Genomic DNA, 23,376 nt, shown 5'->3' on the forward strand with positions numbered 1-23,376 from the left:
AACCTGCTTTCATCTGTGAAGAGCACAGGGCGCCAGTGGTGAATTTGCCAATCTTGGTGTTCTCTGGCAAATGCCAAACGTCCTGCACGGTCTTGGGCTGTAAGCACAACCCCCACCTGTGGACGTCGGGCCCTCATACCACCCTCATAGAGTCTGTTTCTGACCGTTTGAGCAGACACATGCACATTTGCCCTCCTACGGCCTCCTCCACATCTCCTGATGTACTGGCCTGTCTCCTGGTAGCGCCTCCATGCTCTGGACACTACGCTGACAGACACAGCAAACCTTCTTGCCACAGCTCGCATTGATGTGCCATCCTGGATGAGCTGCACTACCTGAGCCACTTGTGTGGGTTGTAGACTCCGTCTCATGCTACCACTAGAGTGAAAGCACCGCCAGCATTCAAAAGTGACCAAAACATCAGCCAGGAAGCATAGGAGCTGAGAAGTGGTCTGTGGTCACCACCTGCAGAACCACTCCTTTATTGGGGGTGTCTTGCTAATTGCCTATAATTTCCACCTGTTGTCTATTCCATTTGCACAACAGCATGTGAAATTGATTGTCAATCAGTGTTGCTTCCTAAGTGGACAGTTTGATTTCACAGGAGTGTGATTGACTTGGAGTTACATTGTGTTTAAGTGTTCCCTTTATTTTTTTGAGCAGTGTATTATACTAACACTATACTTTCTATTTAATGTTACATATGATATATATTTTTGTTTATCAAGTGGTCAGATATAACAAGAAAATACATAGATTTCGGTCATTAGGTAAGTAATTGCCTTTACTGAATGCGTGCCCATCATGCTTACTGTCGCGCAAAGTCACCCCCCCAAAGGCCCATTCTGAGCCAGGAAAAATCCTGCTTGTTGTCAGAGGAGAATGAGCAGACTGGTTCGGGATGACGACAGTAACTCAAATAACCACTTGTTACAACCAAAGTATGCAGAATACCATCTCTGAATGCACAACATGTCGAACCTTGAAGCAGATGGGCTACAGCAGCAGAAGACTACACCAGGTGCCACTCCTGTCAGCTAAGAACAAGAAACTGAGGCTACAATTCGCACAGGCTCACTGAAATTAATAGACAATAGAGATGGAAAAACGTTGCCTGGTCTGAGTCTCGATTTCAGCTGCGACATTCAGATCCATCCTGCCTTGCATCAACGGTTCCGACTGGTGGTGGTGAAATGGTGTAGGATATTTTCTTGGCACAGTTTGGGCCCCTTAGCACCAACTGACCATTGTTTAAATGCCACAGACTATCTGAGTATGTTGCTGGCCATGTCCATCCCTTTATGACCACAGTGTACCCATCTTCTGATGACTACTTCCCGCAGGATATTGCACCTTGTCACAAAGCTCAAATCATCTCAAACTGCTTTCTTTAACATGACAATGATTTTACTGTACTCCAACGGCCTCCACAGTCACCAGATGTCAATCCAATAGAGCATCTTTGGGATGTGGTGGAACGGAACATTCGCATCTTGGATGTGCAGCCGACAAATCTGCAGCGACTTCCTGTCTCTGAGGAATGTTTCCAACACACTGTTGAAAGTTTGCCACAAAGAATTAAGGGAGTTCTGAAGGCATAAGGAGTTCCAACCTGGTACCAGCAAGGTGTGCCTAATAAAGTGGCCAGTTAGTGTATATTATATTGAGACATAATCAAAAGAGAAAAGTATGTAAAAGCAATGACGGGAATGACCAAAACATTTCAATGATAAAAGGAAGAACCACAACCACTCCAAAACCTTACACAAACACTTGCCTATAGTTATAAGTGTGTATAAAAATGGAAAGTTGGTCTGTCTAGTTTGTGTCTGAACAGCTACAGAATATTATCCCTGGCAGTGGTGTACAGTATGCTGGTAAAACATCTGTGTCATCCAACTGAGTTCCATCAAATGCAGGAATGGTGCATGATGGGAAAGGATTGGCTATACCCTGAACTAAGCGGTCTAATCAACATTAAGACTTACATTTAAAGTTGTTTTTTTTGTCAATGTATAGATAATTAAAATTACACAGATGTTCCCTGTTGTTTTGTGTTAGTGTACAATTTTAAGAGGATTTGCTATATCCAAAAATTATTTCTTGCAGACCGCTGTAAATATGTGAGCTTAAAACTGAAATCTTTGGGCAAAAAGAAATCCATGCAAATAGGGATGGCCGTGATAAACTGCTTAAATTACTTAAAGGCCCTGCACACCCACACAGGTGTGTTCAATTGCCCTGGTTATATTTGGCCTCTAGTTAAGCTGAAGTTGGATGGGGCTATGGTGTGACAAAATAACAATGATAAATGTGTATACTGTCCCAAAACTAACAAACAAAGCTAACAGGAGAGTGAGGGAGCCGTCAATCAAGCACAGTCTGTACACAGCCACATAGTCCTGAGAGGAGGTCTAGTCAGGCAACATAAGTGAAAACACCTGTGTGGGTGGACTAATGGGTGTGTAGGGGCTTTAATATTATTAATATCTAAGCCGGAAAAACTTTATTATTTTTAGATTCTAGGCCTATTGCCATTTGCAAACCCCACAGGAAGGGACCATTTTATGGCTGTTTATCTGAGCAATTTCTCCTGGGAAACATTAACCCAGACGTCCTGGAGTGTACAAGTCGAGGTCTGTAAATACAAAGTATCCACTAAATAACATGACGATCTCCTCCAGGGATGCATACAGTCCACTGGTCTATAGTCTGTAGAAAAGCTATGATTTGTGTTGGGTGTGTGTGTATGTTGTCTGTGTACACAAAAGATAACACTTAGTAAACACTGGCCCGAGAGATCAACAACAACAAAAAAGACACCGAGCTGGAAATTTGAAGGAGAACAAATCCATAGAAAGACAGCGGCTCTTCTGGGTAGCCTTGTCTTCAGGCTAAACCAAAGACACTCAGCATGTTTCACACCAGAGCAGTTTCATCCAATTTGCTCATTGAATTCCTTGTTGAATGAGATTGGACAGAGAGCGGTAGAGAAGGAGAAAAAAATGGAAGATAAAGGCGAGAGAAAGATGTTGGAGAAAAAAGGCTGAATGAAAAAAGGGAACACGCTGACATTAGCACACGCTGCATCAGACCTAAAGGAATCAAACCGGCTACATATACGTGTGTGTGGCTCTGTATGCCCTATGTGTTTATGTGTATGAGCAATTGAGACAGGAAGAGAGACTGTATGTGTGTGTACCATCCTATATATCGTCGCTGTCGGGCACAAACCTTCTATGTCCCAACTCGTGATTTTTCAGGAAATTAAAAAAACCCTGTGTTTTTTATTATAATTGAACACGGCATCATTGAGAGTCACGAGCTGTTTTTATACTTTGTATTGGTAAAATATTTGTAAAAACCACAGACAGACGTAAAGGGTGACCAATAACACTGATTTATTTAAAAAAAATAAAAATGATTAAATGTGGAGATAGGAGGTTTCTGCCCGACAGCGACGATATGTAAGGATGATAAAAATGCTGTAATACTGAATACATTGAATGGGCATATATGTTAAAAGATACTTAAAAATTTCCATAAAAAAGGAAAAGTAAAAACTGCAAAATTAAAGTGATGTAATTCGTTGAACTGTTTGGTTAAATATCTGAAATATTTATATAGCTGTGGCATCCGGAGGCTGCAGTTTCAGGACCCCCGCAATCCTGGGACCGCACATCTAGGACCGTTATTCTTTACTCCATCTAGTGGAGTGGTGGTTGTAATGCACAGCAACACGAAGGAGGTTAACCCTGTCTGCTCACGCCCGATTTGCACAGCTGTAGGGTTAACTGGTCGACATGCATATAATCGATAACTTAGGTTTAGTCACACACTTAGTGATGGTTGTGGTAAGGGTAATTGGCTTCGGGGGTCTGTCAAGAGTAACATAGCTAGCTAGCCAGCCAGCTAGCTGGCAGTATCAACGTAAACAAGGGTCCTACAAATGCAGCCTTCCGGTACTGCAGTTACATACAACTTGTGTACGGAACGTGTTGCTTACATTCGTACATTACAACAATGGACTTGACTGAAGCTACATCGTGTCCGCGTCGTACTTTATATTTCCCCTTTTACAGGTAAGAACGAAGGTTGTATTATGTATGAATGATTTATATATGTGTTTAATACTGTAAGGAACATGCAGAGAGTAAATATTAATGACTGTCGTAATTTCTGTATGCGCATTTAGCAGACTAAACGTGAAGTGTTGCTCCAGTGTAGCCTGTATGCTAGCTGTATCACGTGGACCGAGGTTAAAGCGTGGTTGAAATGTAACGCCGCCACCGTTTTCTCCGCGTACTCATTTTATATTGGATAAGATAATATTGCTGTTTTTGCAGTTTAAGAAATATAAGTGTTTAATAAGAAGAGGCAAGATACTTTATATGTTTAAGTGCAACACTACTACTGAAATGTAATTGTTAACTATATTCTGAATTAATAACTAAAATAGCAGTATTTAGTATTACAGAACATGTCCTATTGTGCTCTTTATTTGTCTAAATACTTGACAAAGTCAAGTTAAATTTATTTTTGTTTAAATAATCTGTTTTATAAAATGTAATGTTTCAAGGTTATTTGCCAATGCTGTTTTAAGATGATGTGAAAGTGTTTTGGTATATTTTTGGTAACTAACTTTAAAGGTCAACTATTTTCTGATTTACTAATTGTTAAAATGACAACAGATGTAGGTACGGTGAGTAAATGATATGAAGTTAAAATTGATAAGCTGATATTTTCCTAATTGTGTAGTTTCCTAAAGGGACATTATTATGTCGTGGGAAAGGGAAAATTACTGTGTAATATTGATATTTTGTAAACATGTTAATATGCTCATAACATTACAACATTGCACTTGACTGAAGCTACATTGTGTCCGTGTCCTACTTTTTATTTCCCCTTTTACAGGGGCCTAACATATACACATGACAGCCCAAGGCCAACTCCTTCGTCTGCTCTTCAGGTGAGAACCAAGCGCTAATTTCATGATGCTTTACCACAGCTCAGAGAAACAAGGTGCCATTTCTAGAATTGATCCAATTATTTCTAAATATTGAAAACTTGACCTGAAATAAACTCTTTGCTCCATACCTGGAAAATGCAATGGTGCAAAGTGGTGCATGTTTAAAACGAATGATTTTATGATGCAGTTAAATGTGACATCTATAATCCTCTTTTTATCCTTAATATTCCCAATTTAAAAAGTTATTTCAGCAAACACGCTGCCATGTAAACACATATGAATATAAATATGAAATTGTAATACTGAAAACAATGCAGTGTAATAAAGCAAATGGACCACGTCACTAACCAACTTTACAGCTTAATAGAAAATGACAACTAGCCTAGTTAAGTTACTAGCCTAACGTACTGCATGAGGTGGAGACGGATGCATGCCAATGTTCTGAAAACAACAGGAAGTCAATTATTTTAGTTTGTTGAGCTTTTCAACACAAGCAGGTAATGTGCTTCAAAACCTGCAGTAGCCGCAATTTGTGTCAAAAATGGTACTTCTTCTCAGAATCAAAGCTCGGTCAAATCTAAACACAGATTTGATACACACATTTTAGATTCAGTTTGATTGACACTTTCTAAGGATATTATCACCGTGACTAAACGTTCATAAATCCACTCATAGAAATCATGGAAACTCCAGAACTCCAGAACTTCAGAATCAGTATGTTTTTTTAAGTTTTTGTCAGTATCAAAGTACTTCCAAGTACAATCATGATTACAGTGCAAACAGGAACTGCTACTAGCTAATTCCGCATAGTTTTAATGGTGCCAATTTGCCAAAATGTAGACAAGTATGAGCTAAAACAAAAAGTTGTACCCCACAGCATAGCTTACATAGCAAGACGTCCTGTTTACATCCCCCAAAACATTAAGGGAACTGTATTTCTAAAAGTTAATGATTATTGATTATCTACTACTTAGAACTAAGATTAATTATAGAATAATAATAGATGTGAAAAATTCCATTAATATTTCTTTCATGTTTGTTGCAAAATAAAAACAAGTCGTGACATTACTGAGCCTCAGAATGTCCCATCCACAAAAAAGACACACACACACACACACACACACACACACACACACACACACACACTAGCAGTGTTTTACATAACACAGTGAGTGATGGCAGCTGAGGACACAAAAATACTGCCTTTGGCATTTGTCCTGTGAAAGTTGGACAGAATGGAAATGGGGTAAGTGGAGAGAAAACAGAGAGGGACAGGCAGACAAAAAAGTGACAGACAGAGAGAGAGCAAAAAGAGGGAGGCAGAGAAAGGCTGAGAGAATGAAAGAGATACAAAGAGAATTTTTTTGACTACAGATGCCCATGGCCTGAGGCAACATGCCTCAAGGGAAAATATTAACCAAATTAATACCGCAGTCCAGTAATTTTTGTGTCTTGTGTCACCTCAAAGTATCCGCACATCCAGCATAAATCAAGGTTTTATGAAGGTTTGTAATACTAAAAGTATATGGAGCGGCATCTTCCCAACATTTTCATTCCACTTTAAAACAATCAATTTACAGATAGAAATGGCTAGATGCATTCAGGTGTGTACATTTTTCAAAGCACCCATGGTCACCTAAGCTAATAGGGCTGATAGGTGCATGGCTAACTGAGCTAACTAACACCAGCTACAGATAGCAGCAGTCAGTGGTTTCTTTAAAGCCATCTGTTCATCTAGAAACTCCTTAAAATATCATTCATATTTGACCATAATAAAGTGAATAATGTTATGGAAAATCAATGAGGCCCAAGCAGATCTGCCAGGCCAAGCATATCTGGTGCCTACACCAGCTCCTAAAAACACTGTTGGGGCTGCCGACAGTGTCTACTGCTTTAATTCTTTTCTCATTTGTGAGAAACAGTAAATTCATCAAATTCAGTGCCTCACATCGCTATTTTCTAAGATGAATTAAAGCTGTCAAATGCCATTGAGCACAGCGGCAATAGGATGCGAAGGCAGTACGGGCTCACAGAACTGAGTGTATAAAGGAGGTCTTAAAGAGACACAAGCTAAAATGACTTGTTTCAGATGAACTAAGAGACTGCTTAAAGGTCCAGTATAAGATAAATAAGGATTTTTTTCTGTGAATCATGCAGAACTACTCCACTACTACTACTGGAATCCCATAGTAAAAGTGTTTGAGCTAGAAATGAGCATAATAGGTCTCCTTTAAAAAAGCATTTCCTTTTCATTTTAAAACACCACATGGATCCTAACGTAGATCAAAGGGGCTTGTGATCTAGGCTTATGCATCAGAACCTAACATAACTTATTTTAGCCTATGGCCAGTGCTGATCCCAGTATTAAAAGACCTGCCAACACATATGGGATTCCCACCTGTGTTTTGTGTTTTGGTGGTGAGGCTCCCTCTTTTTTATGTGAATCAAGGTTTGGGCCTTGAAGATTTGGACCTTTATCCCCTATATGGAATGAGAAATCAATATAAAAGTTATGTACCTTTTGTTAAACTAACACACTGTTTAGCTAATTACATCACATCACAAAATGGCATTACATTGGTAATTAATGATGCATGTGATAAGATAAGCATCCAACTGCAGTAATAAATGCCTTCCAATAAGGGACCAGATGTTGACAATGTATAAACTATAAAAACGCAGTAAAAACCTTCATTAGTACAATGTAAAAATGAGTCCATTGGATCACCTGTTACAAAATAGGGCCCATTACATACCGAAATACTCCTTGCGAGTTATTTTAAACATCAGAGGCAAAGTAACCTTGTAGTCTGTTATGCGTCATTTCACGGTCCACTTCCCAATCATTATAATAACTTCAAACACAGTTTCAAAGGAGCAGGTATGCCAGAGTCTGTCTCAGTGATGCTCTCCTGTCAAAACAGAGTACAGCATGTAAAGACACAGCTTTTGCATTTTTATGTCCAGATGACACCACATGTGGACTTCTTGTGTCTCAACACAGACAACCTCTCGCAATTAGCTGTTGTACCTACATCATCAATGTGTGTCTGCAGCATGTGTGTGTCTGTGTGTGTGCGACATGTATGTGTACATTATGAGGGATAATGGAAGGGAAAAACACTCCCAGATGCATGTGATGCAATTATACCCTTGATTATCTGATTGGGTAATCTACAGGCAGGCTGGAGGCGTCCAAGACAAACACACTGTCAGTAGACTGTTGACCGAGCATAAACCACTAGGAAAGACACACGCGCACCTGTATTTGAGCATGTGCTCAACGAAGCATAGATATAGTGACTGCCAAGCAGAGAGGCTGCAATGAAAGCAGCAGTGATTTGTATTCATCACAAAAACATTTATTTGAGTGTCTTCTGTACTCACAGTACAGTATATTGTGTGTCTGTGTGTGGGGTACAGGGAAAGAGAGTGGGTGATTCCTGGAAGCTTTGTATTATGGAAGCAACTGAGGAAACTGAGCTGCTGATTGTATTGCAACATATGTGATAAACATACACACATATGAGGTTGGCAGCTGACAGCATGTGTGTGTGTGTGTGTGTGTGTGTGTTTGTGTGTGACTGAGAGAAAAAGAGACGTTGCTTGACTGGGTCAGTGATCTAACCCACAATGACACTTACACTCGTTCTAAATAGAGGTCCTGCTTTATGAGGACACGGCACATCTGGGAGCTTCACCAAGGCCAGGCTCAGTGTGTGTGTGTGTGTGTACAGTTTTTGTCCGCACGTGTCTTTATGCAAGGTTTGTTATACACACATCATTAGCTGTGCAGAAAAGACACCAAACAGGGTGGTGGAAGAGGAAGAGGAAAGTGATTTAACTTTCATTTGCCAATAGAGGGCGCATCAAGTGCAGTATGTACAAAATAAATTGATAACAGATTTACACAAATTCAGTATTCATACTAACACGAGATAAAATAAAGTAAAGTCGATATAGTTAACGCAGAAACAGATGCACATTTTTTGGTGCTTCTTCACTGAAAACAGGTTCCTGTGCAGCTCAGAATTGGTGCTCATGGAATTGAAAACAGCAAATTCATACTATGTAAAATCAGAACAATTAGCTAAAAGACACTGACAAATTACCTGAGGTGAGATGAGCTGAAGGGAACTGCAGAGTTTGGAGGTAGTTGTCTATGAGTTTGTTCTTATGAGCAATCCCCTCACATTACACATAGTTCAGCATTAATCCCAAAAATACAGCATTGATTAGAGCTTTAAATAATGACAGCTAGTGTCATATCAGCTGTCATTATTGTAGGGAACTGGGAGACTTCACAGTCTCATAAATTGTCACTTTGGCCTTGCAGCCCCATTCACCTAAAGTAATTTTTCCCATTTTTCCACTTATTGCTGCCAGGGTTGTAGCACACTATTTTCTCTGTCATCCTGGTTCCAGTCATATATGTGCAGATGAGTCAGAGGTTGAACTCACTAGAGGCCTTAAGTTTACAGAAATACTGACTTAAATAATGCTTAAACTTCCCAAATGAGGTGGGAGTGCTATGAATAGTGTGAATACATAATCTGGAACAGCATTTTGGAGAAACTGTCGTCATAGAACGCAGGATAATAAAGGCCAAAGGCAGAATTTTCAATTGGTTCTACATGTAAATGAGGATTCCTACAAATGTCGCCCCAAAATGGTGTTACTGTGTGAGATTACTGAATAAATAATGCTCTCTACCCCAAGATCCAAAAAGTTTTGCTTTCAAAGGATTTGCTGGTGTTGTTTTTATCTTTTTTTTTTTTTTCAACAAATACCATGAAAACACCAAAATCAAACAATGAATTTATCCTGATAACAACTCCGGGTGGCCACAGCCTAATATAGGTTCTTCCATAATATGGAAACTTTTGGCATACAGATGACATACTCCTTTCTCATGATGAAAAAAAACAAACAACATAAACAGAGAATTTCCAATCTTTTCCAGTCTCATTGTTGGGCTGATGCACTGCCCAGTGCTTTGCTATTTTGTTTCCCTGCTTATTATTGCCTTGCCTTACCTTACATTCATTAAGAAATGTCAAACTCTCCTCAGTGTGACACGTTTAAATATACAGCTAACTGTCAAGAAAAAAGACTGGTTTTGTGGACCCATAGTGCCATATGAGGGAGATGATACTACATATATATATAAAACAAAGGTACGTAGAGTAACATTATATTTATTTTAAGTGTCTTTAAAAGTTTTTGGATGACAATAGTGCTGAGGCCTGTATGTGGCTTGTATTGCTTTTTAACAGGACAGATTCTTTTTTGGTTTAGTTTTTTTCAGGGGATTTGCTAGGTAAAACCTGGGGATCCATAGTCCCTCCTTTAGCCGTGTGAAAGGAGAACTGCACATGTGATTTTCTGAAAAAGCTGAAACTGACAAATGTCGTGAAAGTAAAGTAGTCACACAGAACAGTCACAGCAGGGCTGTTTATAACTCTCACCTGCTGAATGTCTGCTACATGGGAGAGAGTGTTTACTGTAGTGCAAGAGAAAGCCAGACAGACATATGGACAGATCTAGATTCTGCTTGTCGATGCTGCCCCTGGTCAGGCCAATCACCCTCCCCCTCTCACCTCTCACCAAGAATATTTTGGAGCTAAAACACACCATTGAATCGAGAAACAAGGCAATCCTTGTCCAATGCCACCAAACCTCATGTGGACCGCCAGCAGGGAAGCCTGTGTGTGTGTGTGTGTGTGTGTGAGAGAGAGAGCACGTGTATACAGTAGTGGCCAGGCCAGGTTAAAATTATTTGCTGCTGCCTTTCAGAAGCACCCTGTGGAGGCTACTCTCACACTCAAATTTTTTTTTTGCTCTTTCCTCCACCCCTCTCCTCTCTCTGTGGGAACTTGTGGCATAGAGCCATATTCACATTACGTGGAGACAAACACACACAAACACGTGCACAATATCTGTCGCACAAACACACACAAACTTGCCTCAGCAGTGAGTCCATGTGAGAGCTCAGAGCGATGGTGTGTTTAGAACGGTTGAACACAGAGACCAGATAGTTGTACTTTTACCATCAACACTTCTGCTGTCCTTGGCAGCAAACCTCCTCTCACTCCCCCCCCCCCAGCAAATCTTTCAACACTCTCTCTTTCCCCTCCTCTCACTCCCTCCCTGCTCACCACACACACACACACACACACACACACACACACACTTTTGACAGCTGCTTGGGGCTGGATGCGGCCTGTGCTAATGTTGTTGTGTTCTTTTTAACCCATCTTTCCTTCTCTGTTCCACTATCTCCGGTCTATCTTTCTTGTTTTCCCTTAGTGTTTCTTCTGAATGAAACGGTCCATTCACGAAGGCTACAGCTGCACCTCTGGCAGCACAGACCTGGCTACTAAATTCCTACTTTCTAACCATTTGTTTTAATTTCTGCACATCTCTGTCCACTTCCCTCCAAAACATTGCTCTTTGAGGGCTTGCTTTATCTATCTCACATTTTTATTCATTCCCTTCTTCTAGATGAACAATCAAGTAGGACAGAATAGAAGAGTTGGTAATTCATTTGATTATACGCTGCCGCTTTTGGCCCATGATTGAATTTGCATTCATCTGTCTTTTTTTTTACTGAAAATGAATACCAGGGGTTTTGTCTATATCTGATTTAAATGTACTTATTGATGAAAATATCTTCCCTTTTTCTGTTTCATACTGAATGAGAGACTGTTAGTCTTTCTTAGAGGTGTGCATACATGATATATACATGAAGTACGAGTTTGCTTGCCTAGTTGAACTGCATGTATCTGCACATATAATATGCAGTAGTGTATATGTAAAGTGATTTATACATACAGTGATTTATAAGTAAAGATACCTCCTTCTCTACTTCCCTCTATCTCTTTGTGGTGATCACACACGTGTCACACAAAACACATACACACAAGCAGAAGCATGCCATAGTGTGATGGTTACAATCCGCAGATGAGGAATGTCTTGTGTTGTTCGTATGACATCTGCATGCATTCTCACACATAGTGTGATGGTTACAATCCGCAGATGAAGAATGTCTTGTGTTGTTTGTATGACATCTGCATGCATTCTCACTTGAGCCCAATTAAAAAATAAAAGTCCAGGGCTTTTATCTACATTCACTCCTGCTGTTACTGTGTTGCCACACAAGTGGACAAGTTAAAGATGACTAAGTCCAGCAGATGTAATGGTCATTGAACGCGATCCAGAGGTTTGCATAATCTTTCAATATCACTCACTGTGTTATGTATTCATTAGAAATAAAACAAACCCCAATATTCTCCATTATCTCATTAAAGGTATAATAAGCCTCAGTGCCACACAAAGTAAGATAACTCTGGCAACCAGAACAGGTTGTGTGTCTCCCTGGAAATGAATTTGCGTCAATGAGAGAATGTGGGCCTTCCTTCAAATAGATCTCTGAGCACATGCTTTAAAATCTATCTCCCTCCCTCCTATCCCCCTCTCCTCTCACGCAGATACTGTATATGATGATAAGATGGTGAATATGTTACGCAACACAGTTACCTTGTTCATGGTCTGAACTAAATTTTTAAATGACCAGAGATTTCAAAATGACAAGAAAACTCATTTGTTTCACCCTGCACTCTGACATGTTTACAATGTAGTGCAACTTATTATAACTTGGCAATGTTCTGATGGCCTTGGATGAAACGAGTGCTGACATTTCTGTAATGAACTATTGTGACTCCGTAATAGAGAAGGAAAGAACAACTGCATGATGAAACATTAAAAAAACAAACACTTTGAAATGTTGTTGCTTTTTTTAGACATTCTATTTATGGCTGTCGTTATCGTGTATGGAGCGTACTTTTCAATTGCATGTGACCTAAAAAACCACTAGCCGAGGCCTTTTCCCCCCGAAATCCCCATCCCACTGAGACCCTGGCTAAAACACAAACAACTTCTGTCAAAACACAAGGCCTCTGTGCGGAGCTAGTCCATAATGGAGCAGATAATCCTCAAATATTAAGACTCACCATTTTGAAAATGCGTTGTTCTGCTCATTGTTCTACAAAGCAGTAAAATACCAAGACAATAAATCCCATTCACCTTAAAAAGAAAAAAAATACAGAATTAAAGCCGCCGAGCCAATGCTATTTTCCAGCTTCCAGTTGAGCAGAGTGCCTGTCTTGCCTCTGGCTTGGCAGGCTGCACCAGCCTGCTTCATAAATACTGCACAACCAGCGCTTGATGAAAACCCCCGCTTCTCTCAGGTACAACTGCACTCTGGAGAGCTTCATTATCTACAGTATGGATAAACTGTACCTACAAACTGCCCATGTTTGTGCCAGAGAGAGACTTTGAGAAAGAAGGAAGGAGAGGGGAAGATGAAGAAAACGCGAGAAACTGATTTGACTAATTTGTATAGCGTTTTAAAAATACCTGTTCTGTAATACGTCAAGTGAATGGACAAATGGCAGGTTCCAAAAGTCTGTGGCCACAAAAAAAAGTGTGTTTACTTTCTCACTGTTGGGGTTGTGATCCCATATGGGGTGGTTTGATATGCAGACAGGGGCTGTGTCCGAAGTCACTCCCTTGTTCACTCATTCAGCCTTCCCTTACATAATAAAGTAGCTTACTCTTTGAGCAATTGAGAAAAGCAAGTATTTTTGATACTAATGAATCATCATCATTTTGCAGCATTGTCACTGACAGGTGATGTTGCAACTTTAATAGACACATCTAGAAAAGGAGAACATGAAATACGTTTTAAAATGACTTGAAATTCACTGTATTGGAATTATTAACTGCTTTTAAATCCGATTCCTTAAGTTGAAAATGGTTTTATTTTACCTGGTTGCGAAGCTGACTCAAACTTACTATTGTGTGGGGAAATGTGAGTCCCCTTTGCTTGTCTCTTGTGTTGTTTGTTTTATTCTGCTGCCTGTCTTGGCCAGGTCCTCTTTGAAAAAGAGATTATTACTCTCAATGGGACGCTCCTGGTTAAATAAATGTTATAAATAAATTATAAAATGATAATATGGCTATTTGTATACATAGCATGTACCATACAATGGTCATAGAAGATACTCATTTCAGATTGATGGCAGGTGTTCTTTAAAATACTTTGGTTAATCAGGATACCCCAAGCAAAGTTAACAGTTTAACCAGCATACGGTGTTTTAGATCATTAAAACTCTGAAAAAATGTGTCTATTCGTGTGGAAATGACACCTTGGCGTCCACGGTTTACAGGTGCAATGTTTAAATATGGCCTGAATTAAAGTTTAAAACATTCTAAAAATGTTGTAATATTATAAACAGAATGAGAAGAAAATAGTTTTGACCTGATGTCAAAGACATCGGTGTATTGTGTTGAGAGATATCTACTGAAGTCAGCATGCTAACCAGCTAGCCCAGGTGTTGTAATACCACTTGTGCCTCGACAGACAATAGTGAGTCACTGTAGCGTCCAGTCAGCCCTCAGTCCAACATGAGAGGACGAAGAAGTAGAGCTGCCTCGAGGGCTTATAAATTACTTCAAAGGTTCTGCCATGCATGTATAGCCCTCTGTTAGTGTCACAGAAAAACAGTTTGATGGTAAAGTCATAGCATTTCTTTAAAGGCTGGAAACATCTAACGTTGGCTATTTAGCAAAACGTTTCTTTTGTGCAAGTAATGACAACGCAAATATACTAAAACATTCCAAACGCTGTTGATGTATGGCTTTGGTGTGGCTGTTTTCTTGCTACTATGGTCTTTCTAAAAGTGAGCTGAGCGAGTTAACGTTATAATGAAAACTTTAGGCCAACGCCACACATAATAATTATAAGATAGCAGTGTTGTTTTGACCAGCTCTCAAATTTTTTTAGTTTAGTTGTATTTTGCATATACTTGCCTTGCTGTTAAAGTTGGTAATTGCCTTTTTTGTAAATTGAAATTGCATGGACCCAGTAGTAGACATAATATTGTTATAGATTTTTAGACAATACTGCACCCAATGTTTTTGGAGCATGTGTTCAGGAATTGTAACTTTGAATTATGCCAGAAATAATAGTTAACTTTGAATTATGCCAGAAATAATAGTTAGGCTACTGGTTACTATTACTGTTTACTCACCTACTGTGCATTGTTTGAGCATTTGCACTCTTGTGTGGACAGAGATATTTGGTAAAAGAAAGGTTGTGTGGACAGAAAAAAATGTTTTCATAAATATCTGCATATGTGTGGACTAAGGCCTAAATCACTGAGCAAGGTGTGTTTAAGGTAAAAGTGACCTAATTGTTGGTAAAACAAACAAAGTGGAAACCCCCATTAAGTAATATTTCTTTAAATTAACAATGAAGCAATGCATGTGTAATGTGAATGGGGTCGCTGACTGTAACGACACAACAACAATTTATCACACAGTTCTGCTGCCCTATATAGCTTTCTAGCATAATTTAATATTTGCCAGTTGTTGTGGCTTTACAGACTGCACATCTATTGTTTTGGTTCAGGCTCACTGCTCTCATTAACACTGTTTACAGCTACAGCATGCAACTGTTTTTAGCACACAAGCTCTGACAAAGCACATTTTATTGATTGTCCAGCATCACACAGCAGTTAGCGACTAACTGGTTAAGAAAGTCAAAACTCAAGGAAGGTCAACAGAAAATCCATTATTTGTGGCTATCAGCATCCCTTGTCATGTATTATTGTATACCCTGTAAAACTCTTATATATTTACAACTACACTTGTTACAAAAATAAAGTACAATAAATCAATAATCTAGAAAATAGTTCAATTTTGGTAATTTATTCAAAACTCAAAGTGCAATTGGTTTGTTAGTGTTTCTCGTGCAATTGGTTTGTTAGTTTCTCTCCCTATGTGACCTTCATCAATCTCCATGTTCCTCTCACTGATCCTACAGATTACACAGGACAGGCCACCAGAGGACACGCTGTCCTCAGCATTTTGTCAATTGTGAGGGGATTTTTTTTGTTTTAAAGTCCAATTTGTCATCAGTCCTGTTCCAGACATGACGGGGTAGAACAGGTAATGGAGCTGTTCTAATAGTACAGATAGTCCTCTAACTCAGCGTTTCCTGGATACCAATATGCAATGAACAACCAAGCATCAAGAGTCAGACAGCTGATGTGGGATCAGCTCCTGTTTCCAAAAGAGAGAATGAAATTTGTGAGATGGGACAATATTTGTGATTCTAGATCACTCTGAAAGGTGTATGTGATCCGCTATTATTGAGCCATTGGTGACTCACCTTCACCCACACAGACTACGTACAGACTCAGACTAATCTAGAATGGAATCACTAACTTTTAGGCTTCATAAAAGGCTAAATCTATAACTGTTTGCTATAAGCCACAGTGATAATGTATTGTCACATAAGAAAAGTAATTTGCCTAACACCTTAAATTGGCTTTACACCATCTTGATTACAAACTGCACCAGAGTGAAAAACTGAGAGTTGTGAAGCTAAGGAAGGGGGACACTATTTTCTGTTTTTATTAAAGACAACAGGACATGTATCTGTATATTTTAATTATTTTAAAGCATAACAAAAACACATTTTAAGACTTTAAGTAATACGACACAAAATCTAGATAAAGTAAAATAATTTTAATAAAACATTTTATTGATTTGAATCTGATTTGCTTATTTTAAAATATCCAGGAAAGTGACAAAGCTATAAAGCAGCTTTAAATTGGCTATAAAGTATGATGGATGGTATGCAGGTCCATACAAGTTACACACTTTTAACAATGAGCAAACAGAATATCCCATCATCTCACTGTAAGGTAAGCATTTACCATGTTAACTACAATTACACCACAAATACAAAGCAGAAAATTGATGAGCAATTTGATTTCTGCTATTAAGCTTTTCTTTCTCTCATTTTCTTTCCCTCTCTAGTCTCAAAATCTACAAATGAGATCAAGGCAAAGTTGCCAACAGAGGAAAAAGACCAGTGTAATCAGTTAGGATTACGCTGCTTCTTTAGCTAAGCCATACATGGGTGAGTACGACACAAGCTCACCCTCTCGGGATGATCCCTGTGAATCCCCACTGTACATGCATGTGTAGGGCTCAAGCGGCAACCTCCAGGGCTGAAAAATTAAGCCAACGCGGAAGTGCCAATTGAGTGGCCCAATTGAGGCTGGCTCCAAAGGTGAGTCAATCCCCATAGACCCCCACGGTAAAATGCCAAACTTTACAACAGAAATGAACACCGCTTTACCGCTTGGTACAAAAAATGGTTTGGTCTCTATAGCTAATTTCCAAGTTCATGACAACTCTACGGGGGATGGAGTTTTATATAAATTCATGTAAATCATATTAAGCCTTAAAGTTACGCATAATTAAGAGAACTTTGAGTGACAGGTGCGTGCTGTCACAGGTGGTTTGCCACAGCAACCAGGCTTCGCTCAGCCAGCCTCAGCTCGACTGATGCTCCACCGCTTTGACCATTTTTGCATCGCCAGGAGTTAGGAAAGGAGCCACCCACAATGAGCCTCCCAATTGCTCTTCAGAAACCATATGGTATGAATCACCATCTCTACCTCCTATGTGGCAACAACTTTGCCAACTCCTCATTTATTCCCCCAAAATCTCTTGGTGTTCATCTCAGTTTCTCATTAGAGGGCTTGCATACAATTAGGGGCAAAGACTGCAGGAGGATAACTTGCAGTGCAGGAGGCATACATGGGTGTGAAAGGATGTTCAGTGGAAGCATTGCTTGTTTCAGCAACAGACCGTAAATAACAACAAAATATGATGTGACAATTGTCAGTTGTGGAACAACTGCTTTAATATAAGCCAAAAACAGAAATTAAGGAACACTTGTTGGGCCTAAAAGATGATGTTTTCTTTACCTTTTTGTTTCAACAAATCATTTACAGTTTAAGTTTCACTCCACATAAGTGTGTTATCAAAAACATAAGTATGACAGATTGTTTTTCAAGCTCACTTTTGGAATGGTAATACATCTTCTGTTCTTAGAAAATGTGATGATAAGCCCAAAATAAAGACTTATGGTGGATGTAAAGAGTAATCCTGCATGGCATGTCTGAAAGGTGCTTTACATTGGATAACACTTTTTTTTCAAGTGTTCTGGGTTTCAAATAATTTCAGTAATTGCAAGTTAGGTAGTCCAAGGGTAGTCGGGAGCAGTGTTACTCAGTAACTTATTACTTATAACTTATTACACTAACACGTTACTCTATAATATTACTTTCCCCAGTAACTAGTGTAATGGATTACTTTATAACAGTTATATTATTACAGCTTCTACTCCAAGTAACGCTGTGTTAATGAATGCACCATCCTTGACGTGAATGCGCGACTGCACTGCAAGTCAGTGTCACCAGACCTTATGTTGTTCAAATCAGCTGTTAGCTAAGAAGCTAAAGGAAAATGGAGAACGAGGGAGAGAGGCGTTCCTTCAACAGCTGTAAGTATCACCATTATTGATAGTGGAAGTAATATAGTAACGTAACGAGTAACGTAGAGCTGGACAATAAAACAATAAAAATAATTATTGCAATAGAAGTTTTTTCAATAACAATATAAAAAATGTTCAATAAATATTCAATAAATGTTTGAATTTATTCACTTGAATCATACACGTATTAGGACTTCATTTTTTATTGATGTTTATTTTGGTGAGGAAAAAGGACTGAAAAAAGCTTTTACTTAATTTTACTAATGCATATTCGTTAACAAAGATTTTATCATAATTGTTTTGAATGTTTTACCTCAGATTTGTGAAGTGATCCACAAGTGTTGACCATAAAGAGTTTAAACCACAATTAATCATCAGGTTTCTTCAACTTTTACTCAGGAACAAAAATCAGCCTTTAAACTAATAATAATAAATATAAATAAAATAATTATCAATATTGAAATATATGGAACTTTTTTATGACTGATTTATCATGATAACATTTTTGGCCATATCGCCCAATCCTAAAGTAACGTAACTAGTTACTGTTATCACCTAGTAATAAGTAAAGCAATCTTATTACTTTTTTAAGGAGTAATAAATAACTAGTAACTTATTAAAATTTCTGAGTAACTTGCCCACTGGTCGGGATAGACTCAGTATTGAGGTTAAGCTATAAATATTGTAGATTCAACAGGCAAAGAACCTCAGTATAGGTGTAGAACATGTAGAATACTATTTTTAAATTGAGTAGATCAAAGTAACATTGCACATGTGGAAATAGAGGCAATAGAGACCATTTCAGTTTTAAAAAAGCATTTTTTTCCATATTGCTGTTATTCATTATAGGCTGCACAGCAATCAGCAATCATGAAAGAACAATTCTCTCTGTAAACCATAAATATAGATATCTTATAGTAAGCCAGTTCACAACCAGGAGTCAATAACAGTCAGAAGCATTTGCTGAAAGATTGCTCTCTAACATACACATCTTTACACCTGCACATTTGAATCCGAACATGAACCAGATGCTGAGTTGACATACTGATTCATACTGATTATTTTCAGTCTGAAAATAATCCCAAACAGTATACTTTTTCAATGAAAAACAATCCAACACAATTTAATGTTCTGAACCTGCTTCTTTTTTTGGGATGCGAGCAGCTCAAGATTGACAACAAACATAGATGTGCTTCAAGCTCCAAGTTAGCTCATTGAACCAGTATCCAGGGCAGGCAGAGCACACACCTCATTCATGGATTTTTGGCACATCCAGCTAATTATCACGGGTCACACTGTAAACAGCTCCCCATATCACTACAACTTCATCTGTCCATTCTTTACACTGAAAGTGTGCAAAACATTGGACACAAAACGTCCAAGGACCTCAAGTATCAATGAGTTAAACAACAGGGATACTTCGTTTTAATTCAAACATCAGAATAAGAGTGAAATGTAACTAATTATGACGATTCACAATCCTCTCTGATGTCGTTTCCACTGACGCTATATCAACACAAGAGGTTATTATGAGGACACAGTTGTATCAAATTTGGCTCCATCATGTGTAAAGTTTGGGAACACGTGCAGCACACCGCTGGTCAGCGCCCAGGATAAACAGAGGCTTTCAAAATATTTAGATATGACCTCACACCTATGCACGCGCGCGCGCGCACACACACACACACACACAGGCAAACAGTAACTTGGCACGCTAAGTGCACCATCCATTTGCTTATCAGCAGCACAAACACAGGGCGCAGCACAATGATGAGGACCAAATTAACAGCAGTGTCAGAGGACGTTGAATTTCAAAACACCATAAAAGGCGTAAATCACTAAATGACTGCACTAGTAATGAGTCTAGTCATGAGTAAGCCTTTGGAGCAAACAAATCATTTGTATCATAATGATAAAGCTTGTTATTACAAGCTATATTATCTCAGTTGGCCCGTTTTAATGAAGGAACCGCGCGTAAAATTGTCACACATGCCATCGGCTGAAGAGAGGAGTATAGGTCGGCAGTTGTTGAAAGGTCATAAGCAAAGCAATAACAAAACATTTAATATGATTTGGTTCAGACGTCCAATGTTGGACATGTCTTACCTGGTCCCGCGGAATGCAAGGCAGCGAAGTCCTGCGGTGGGACTTGCTGTTGCTCTGACTGTGAGCCATCATTTCCGAGGCCGCTATGGAGCTGGACCTCCGTCTCCTTTTGAAGACAGGGATGTCCTCCTCCTTCGCCCCGGTCACAGAGCCACAGCACCCCGTCCCGCTGGTCCCTGGGGCCGGCAGGAGCCGGTCAGCATACCTCGCAAGCAAAACCCCCAGCAGTCCCAGCAGGTAGGCCAGGTAGGGTCTCCAGCTGGCCCGGACTCGGCTCAGAGAGACGAGGGAGACGGCCCTGATGACGCTAATGAAGAGGAGGATGGACACTCCCTGACGCAGCCGGACGACCAGCAGAGCCCCGCTACCCAGGCAGCCGAGGACAACCAGGGTTGCGGGCAACGACAGCAGCTGTTCCTCGGCGCCGCGCAGGAGGGACTGCGCCGCGGCTTCGCCCAAGTGGCACAGCGTTAACAAAAAAACCGCGGTACGGGTGAGCACCCTGCAGCGAATCAGATACAGTCCGACCCAGAAGAAGGCACATACGAGTGTAAAAACGGGGGAGATGCAGTAAGACGCAGTCAGAAGCAGCTCCACAGCGCAGCCCGCCGCGAAATGAGGACGGGAGCCGCTGCTATTTCCTTTGCTGCTGCTGCCTGCATCCCAGTCGACCAATCTGAGCAGCAGAGCGAGGATAACGGAGACGGAGACAACGTAGACCGCAGACGACACTCCTCGGCAAGTCCATGTCACGGCGAGTCTCAGCCACGACTGGCTCCGTGCGTCCTGGTACAACGGGGTGACACATGTCCTCACGTAGCCGTTGCGCTCCAACGCTGCCCGGGGATATTTTTCATGAGCGCTTCTTGATGAACCTCTGTCGCTGTCTGCCTCCAAGGCCATCGCTATCAAGTCAAGCGGAATGCTGCACTGACCGACCGGGAAAATATTAGATTAAGATTTAGTCTGTGTGTGTGTTTATCTCAGTTTTCATTTTACACCTGTAATTCCCATGGTAATGCATGTTCTCTGCGCGCAGTTGACACCAAACTATTGATCAGTTTCTCGCCTCCGAAACAAAAGTTGAATAGCTAATGCATATGATTTAAAAACTGCCAACTTATGGGATTCACAACTTTTCTTTCAGTTTTGTGGTTCAGAACTTCCCCGTGACATTTCGTCCACTATTGAGTGGCCCCTAGTAGTCAACCAGTGAACCAAAAAAAGCAACCCCTGGCGTTTCACACATCTAGGCCACTGCCTCGACTCCCCCACATAGTCTCTCTCACCCTCTCTCTCTTTCTCTCCCCTCCCACTAGACACTATCCCTGTTTTGTGCCGCTTCGGTGATTCCTCCGTCACGTTTCAGCTTTCCCACTGTTTCTGTTCATTCTGCAGGCTGCAGTCCGCCCATGGATGTGACTCAGTTCGCTGTGGATGGATGCCATGTTTACATGAAGATTTCCTGGCTTGTTCTGGGAGATCTGAGCAGCCCATTATGAGAATTAACTACAGTTATCCTGTAATACATTTTAGAGTTACTGGAGTAACTCTAAAATGTATGACAGGAAACCAAAAAGGATATCATACTTGTACTACATGACTTTAACTATGTCATTTATCAGTCTAAGATCACTCAAAACAAAGACAGCTTACTAGAAACCCCTGTAATGAATTTATTATTTGCCAAGTGTCTTCACCGCCAGAGGAAGCAACTTATTCCACTTTCATGCCTTCAGTGGTCTTTTTCATGGACAAAAAACAGACACACCCTAAAATGAAAAGCACAATCCTACATACAACAAAAAGCAGCATTTAGCTCTAGCAATAATCATCTTGCTACCCATGATTTTTTTTTGCTGGATTAAAATCCTAAATCACATCCTCCTCTGTCTCCTGTGTGGTAGACTGGCCAAGGACAAGTTAGAAGCCTTCACCTGTTTGCCCTACATTTTATGAGGATTTAAGAGGATGCGCTGCAATCATGTAAAGCCATTTCAAGTCTGTCATCTCTTTCTGTAGTGGGTATTAGTTCAACTAAATCATATAAACTGGTTCTGAAAAAGGAAAGGTATTACAATGTTTATGTAATGTTGTGTTGTCATGCCTGCTGATACTAAAATGCTGCAAATGGTTGAGAAAGCTGCCCGTTGACCACATTATACCAATTTTAACATCCTGTCTTTGGCTCCGTATCCATATCAGATCACAAGGCACTTTCCCTTAGTTGATTATTCTTTTATTACCCGTTGCCATTATTCTTCCAGGCGTGTTGGTCTATGAATCTATTAAGCCTAGTATTTATAGTCCATGTTTGTCCTGGAGATGTGAATGCTGTACTCAAGCCCACTGCATCTCTCTTACCCTCTGTTTGTCTGTGTTCCACATCCAAGCTGTGTGCCTATCTCTTTTTACTCAGGCTTCTCCGTGCTGAACTATCAGCCATCCTGGGACCTCTCTCTCTCTCCCCTGGCTGTCGATGCCTCTCTCCAGATGTTCTGGATGTCCATACTGCAATTTTATAACACTAATCTATTCTATACACACTACATCTATAGCATGTCTTACCCTCCGTGCAGAGGGATCTGTCCTCTGTTGCAGATTTGTGATATTAGGATATATAAATGAAATTGACTTGACTTTGACAAATGTTGTATTATGTCTGAGTTGCTTAAGTCAAAAACATCTGTCAAAACAGCAGCCTAACACAAGTTTGTTTTGTGTAGATATGCATCAGAAATGTATGAGGTCTGTCCTTTCCCCCATTGGTAGTTTGAGTTATGATGTAACATAAGAACAGCGTTTAATTATAGTGGTGTTACGCAACATGGGTCAGTACAATCAGTTGAGTGCAATCAGGGCATAAATCTCATGTTTTAGTCAT

General features: G+C 40.0%; 1 protein-coding gene across 1 annotated transcript in view; it reads right to left on the reverse strand.

Moving 5' to 3' along the window:
• The window catches only part of LOC119883271 (cGMP-inhibited 3',5'-cyclic phosphodiesterase A-like), an 83,641-nt gene extending 62,246 nt beyond the window's left edge, over positions 1 to 21,395 (reverse strand). Inside the window, exon 1 of the mRNA XM_038693838.1 lies at positions 20,493 to 21,395. Within this exon, the coding sequence (XP_038549766.1) occupies positions 20,493 to 21,395 (903 nt within the window). The remainder of the gene's footprint in view (positions 1 to 20,492) is intronic.
• Between the last annotated feature and the right edge of the window lie 1,981 nt (positions 21,396 to 23,376).

This window comes from Micropterus salmoides, unplaced genomic scaffold (assembly GCF_014851395.1).
Source record: "Micropterus salmoides isolate LMB-PRFRI ecotype aquatic unplaced genomic scaffold, ASM1485139v1 Ms_hic_scaffold_3, whole genome shotgun sequence".
Taxonomy (NCBI): Eukaryota; Metazoa; Chordata; class Actinopteri; order Centrarchiformes; family Centrarchidae; genus Micropterus; species Micropterus salmoides.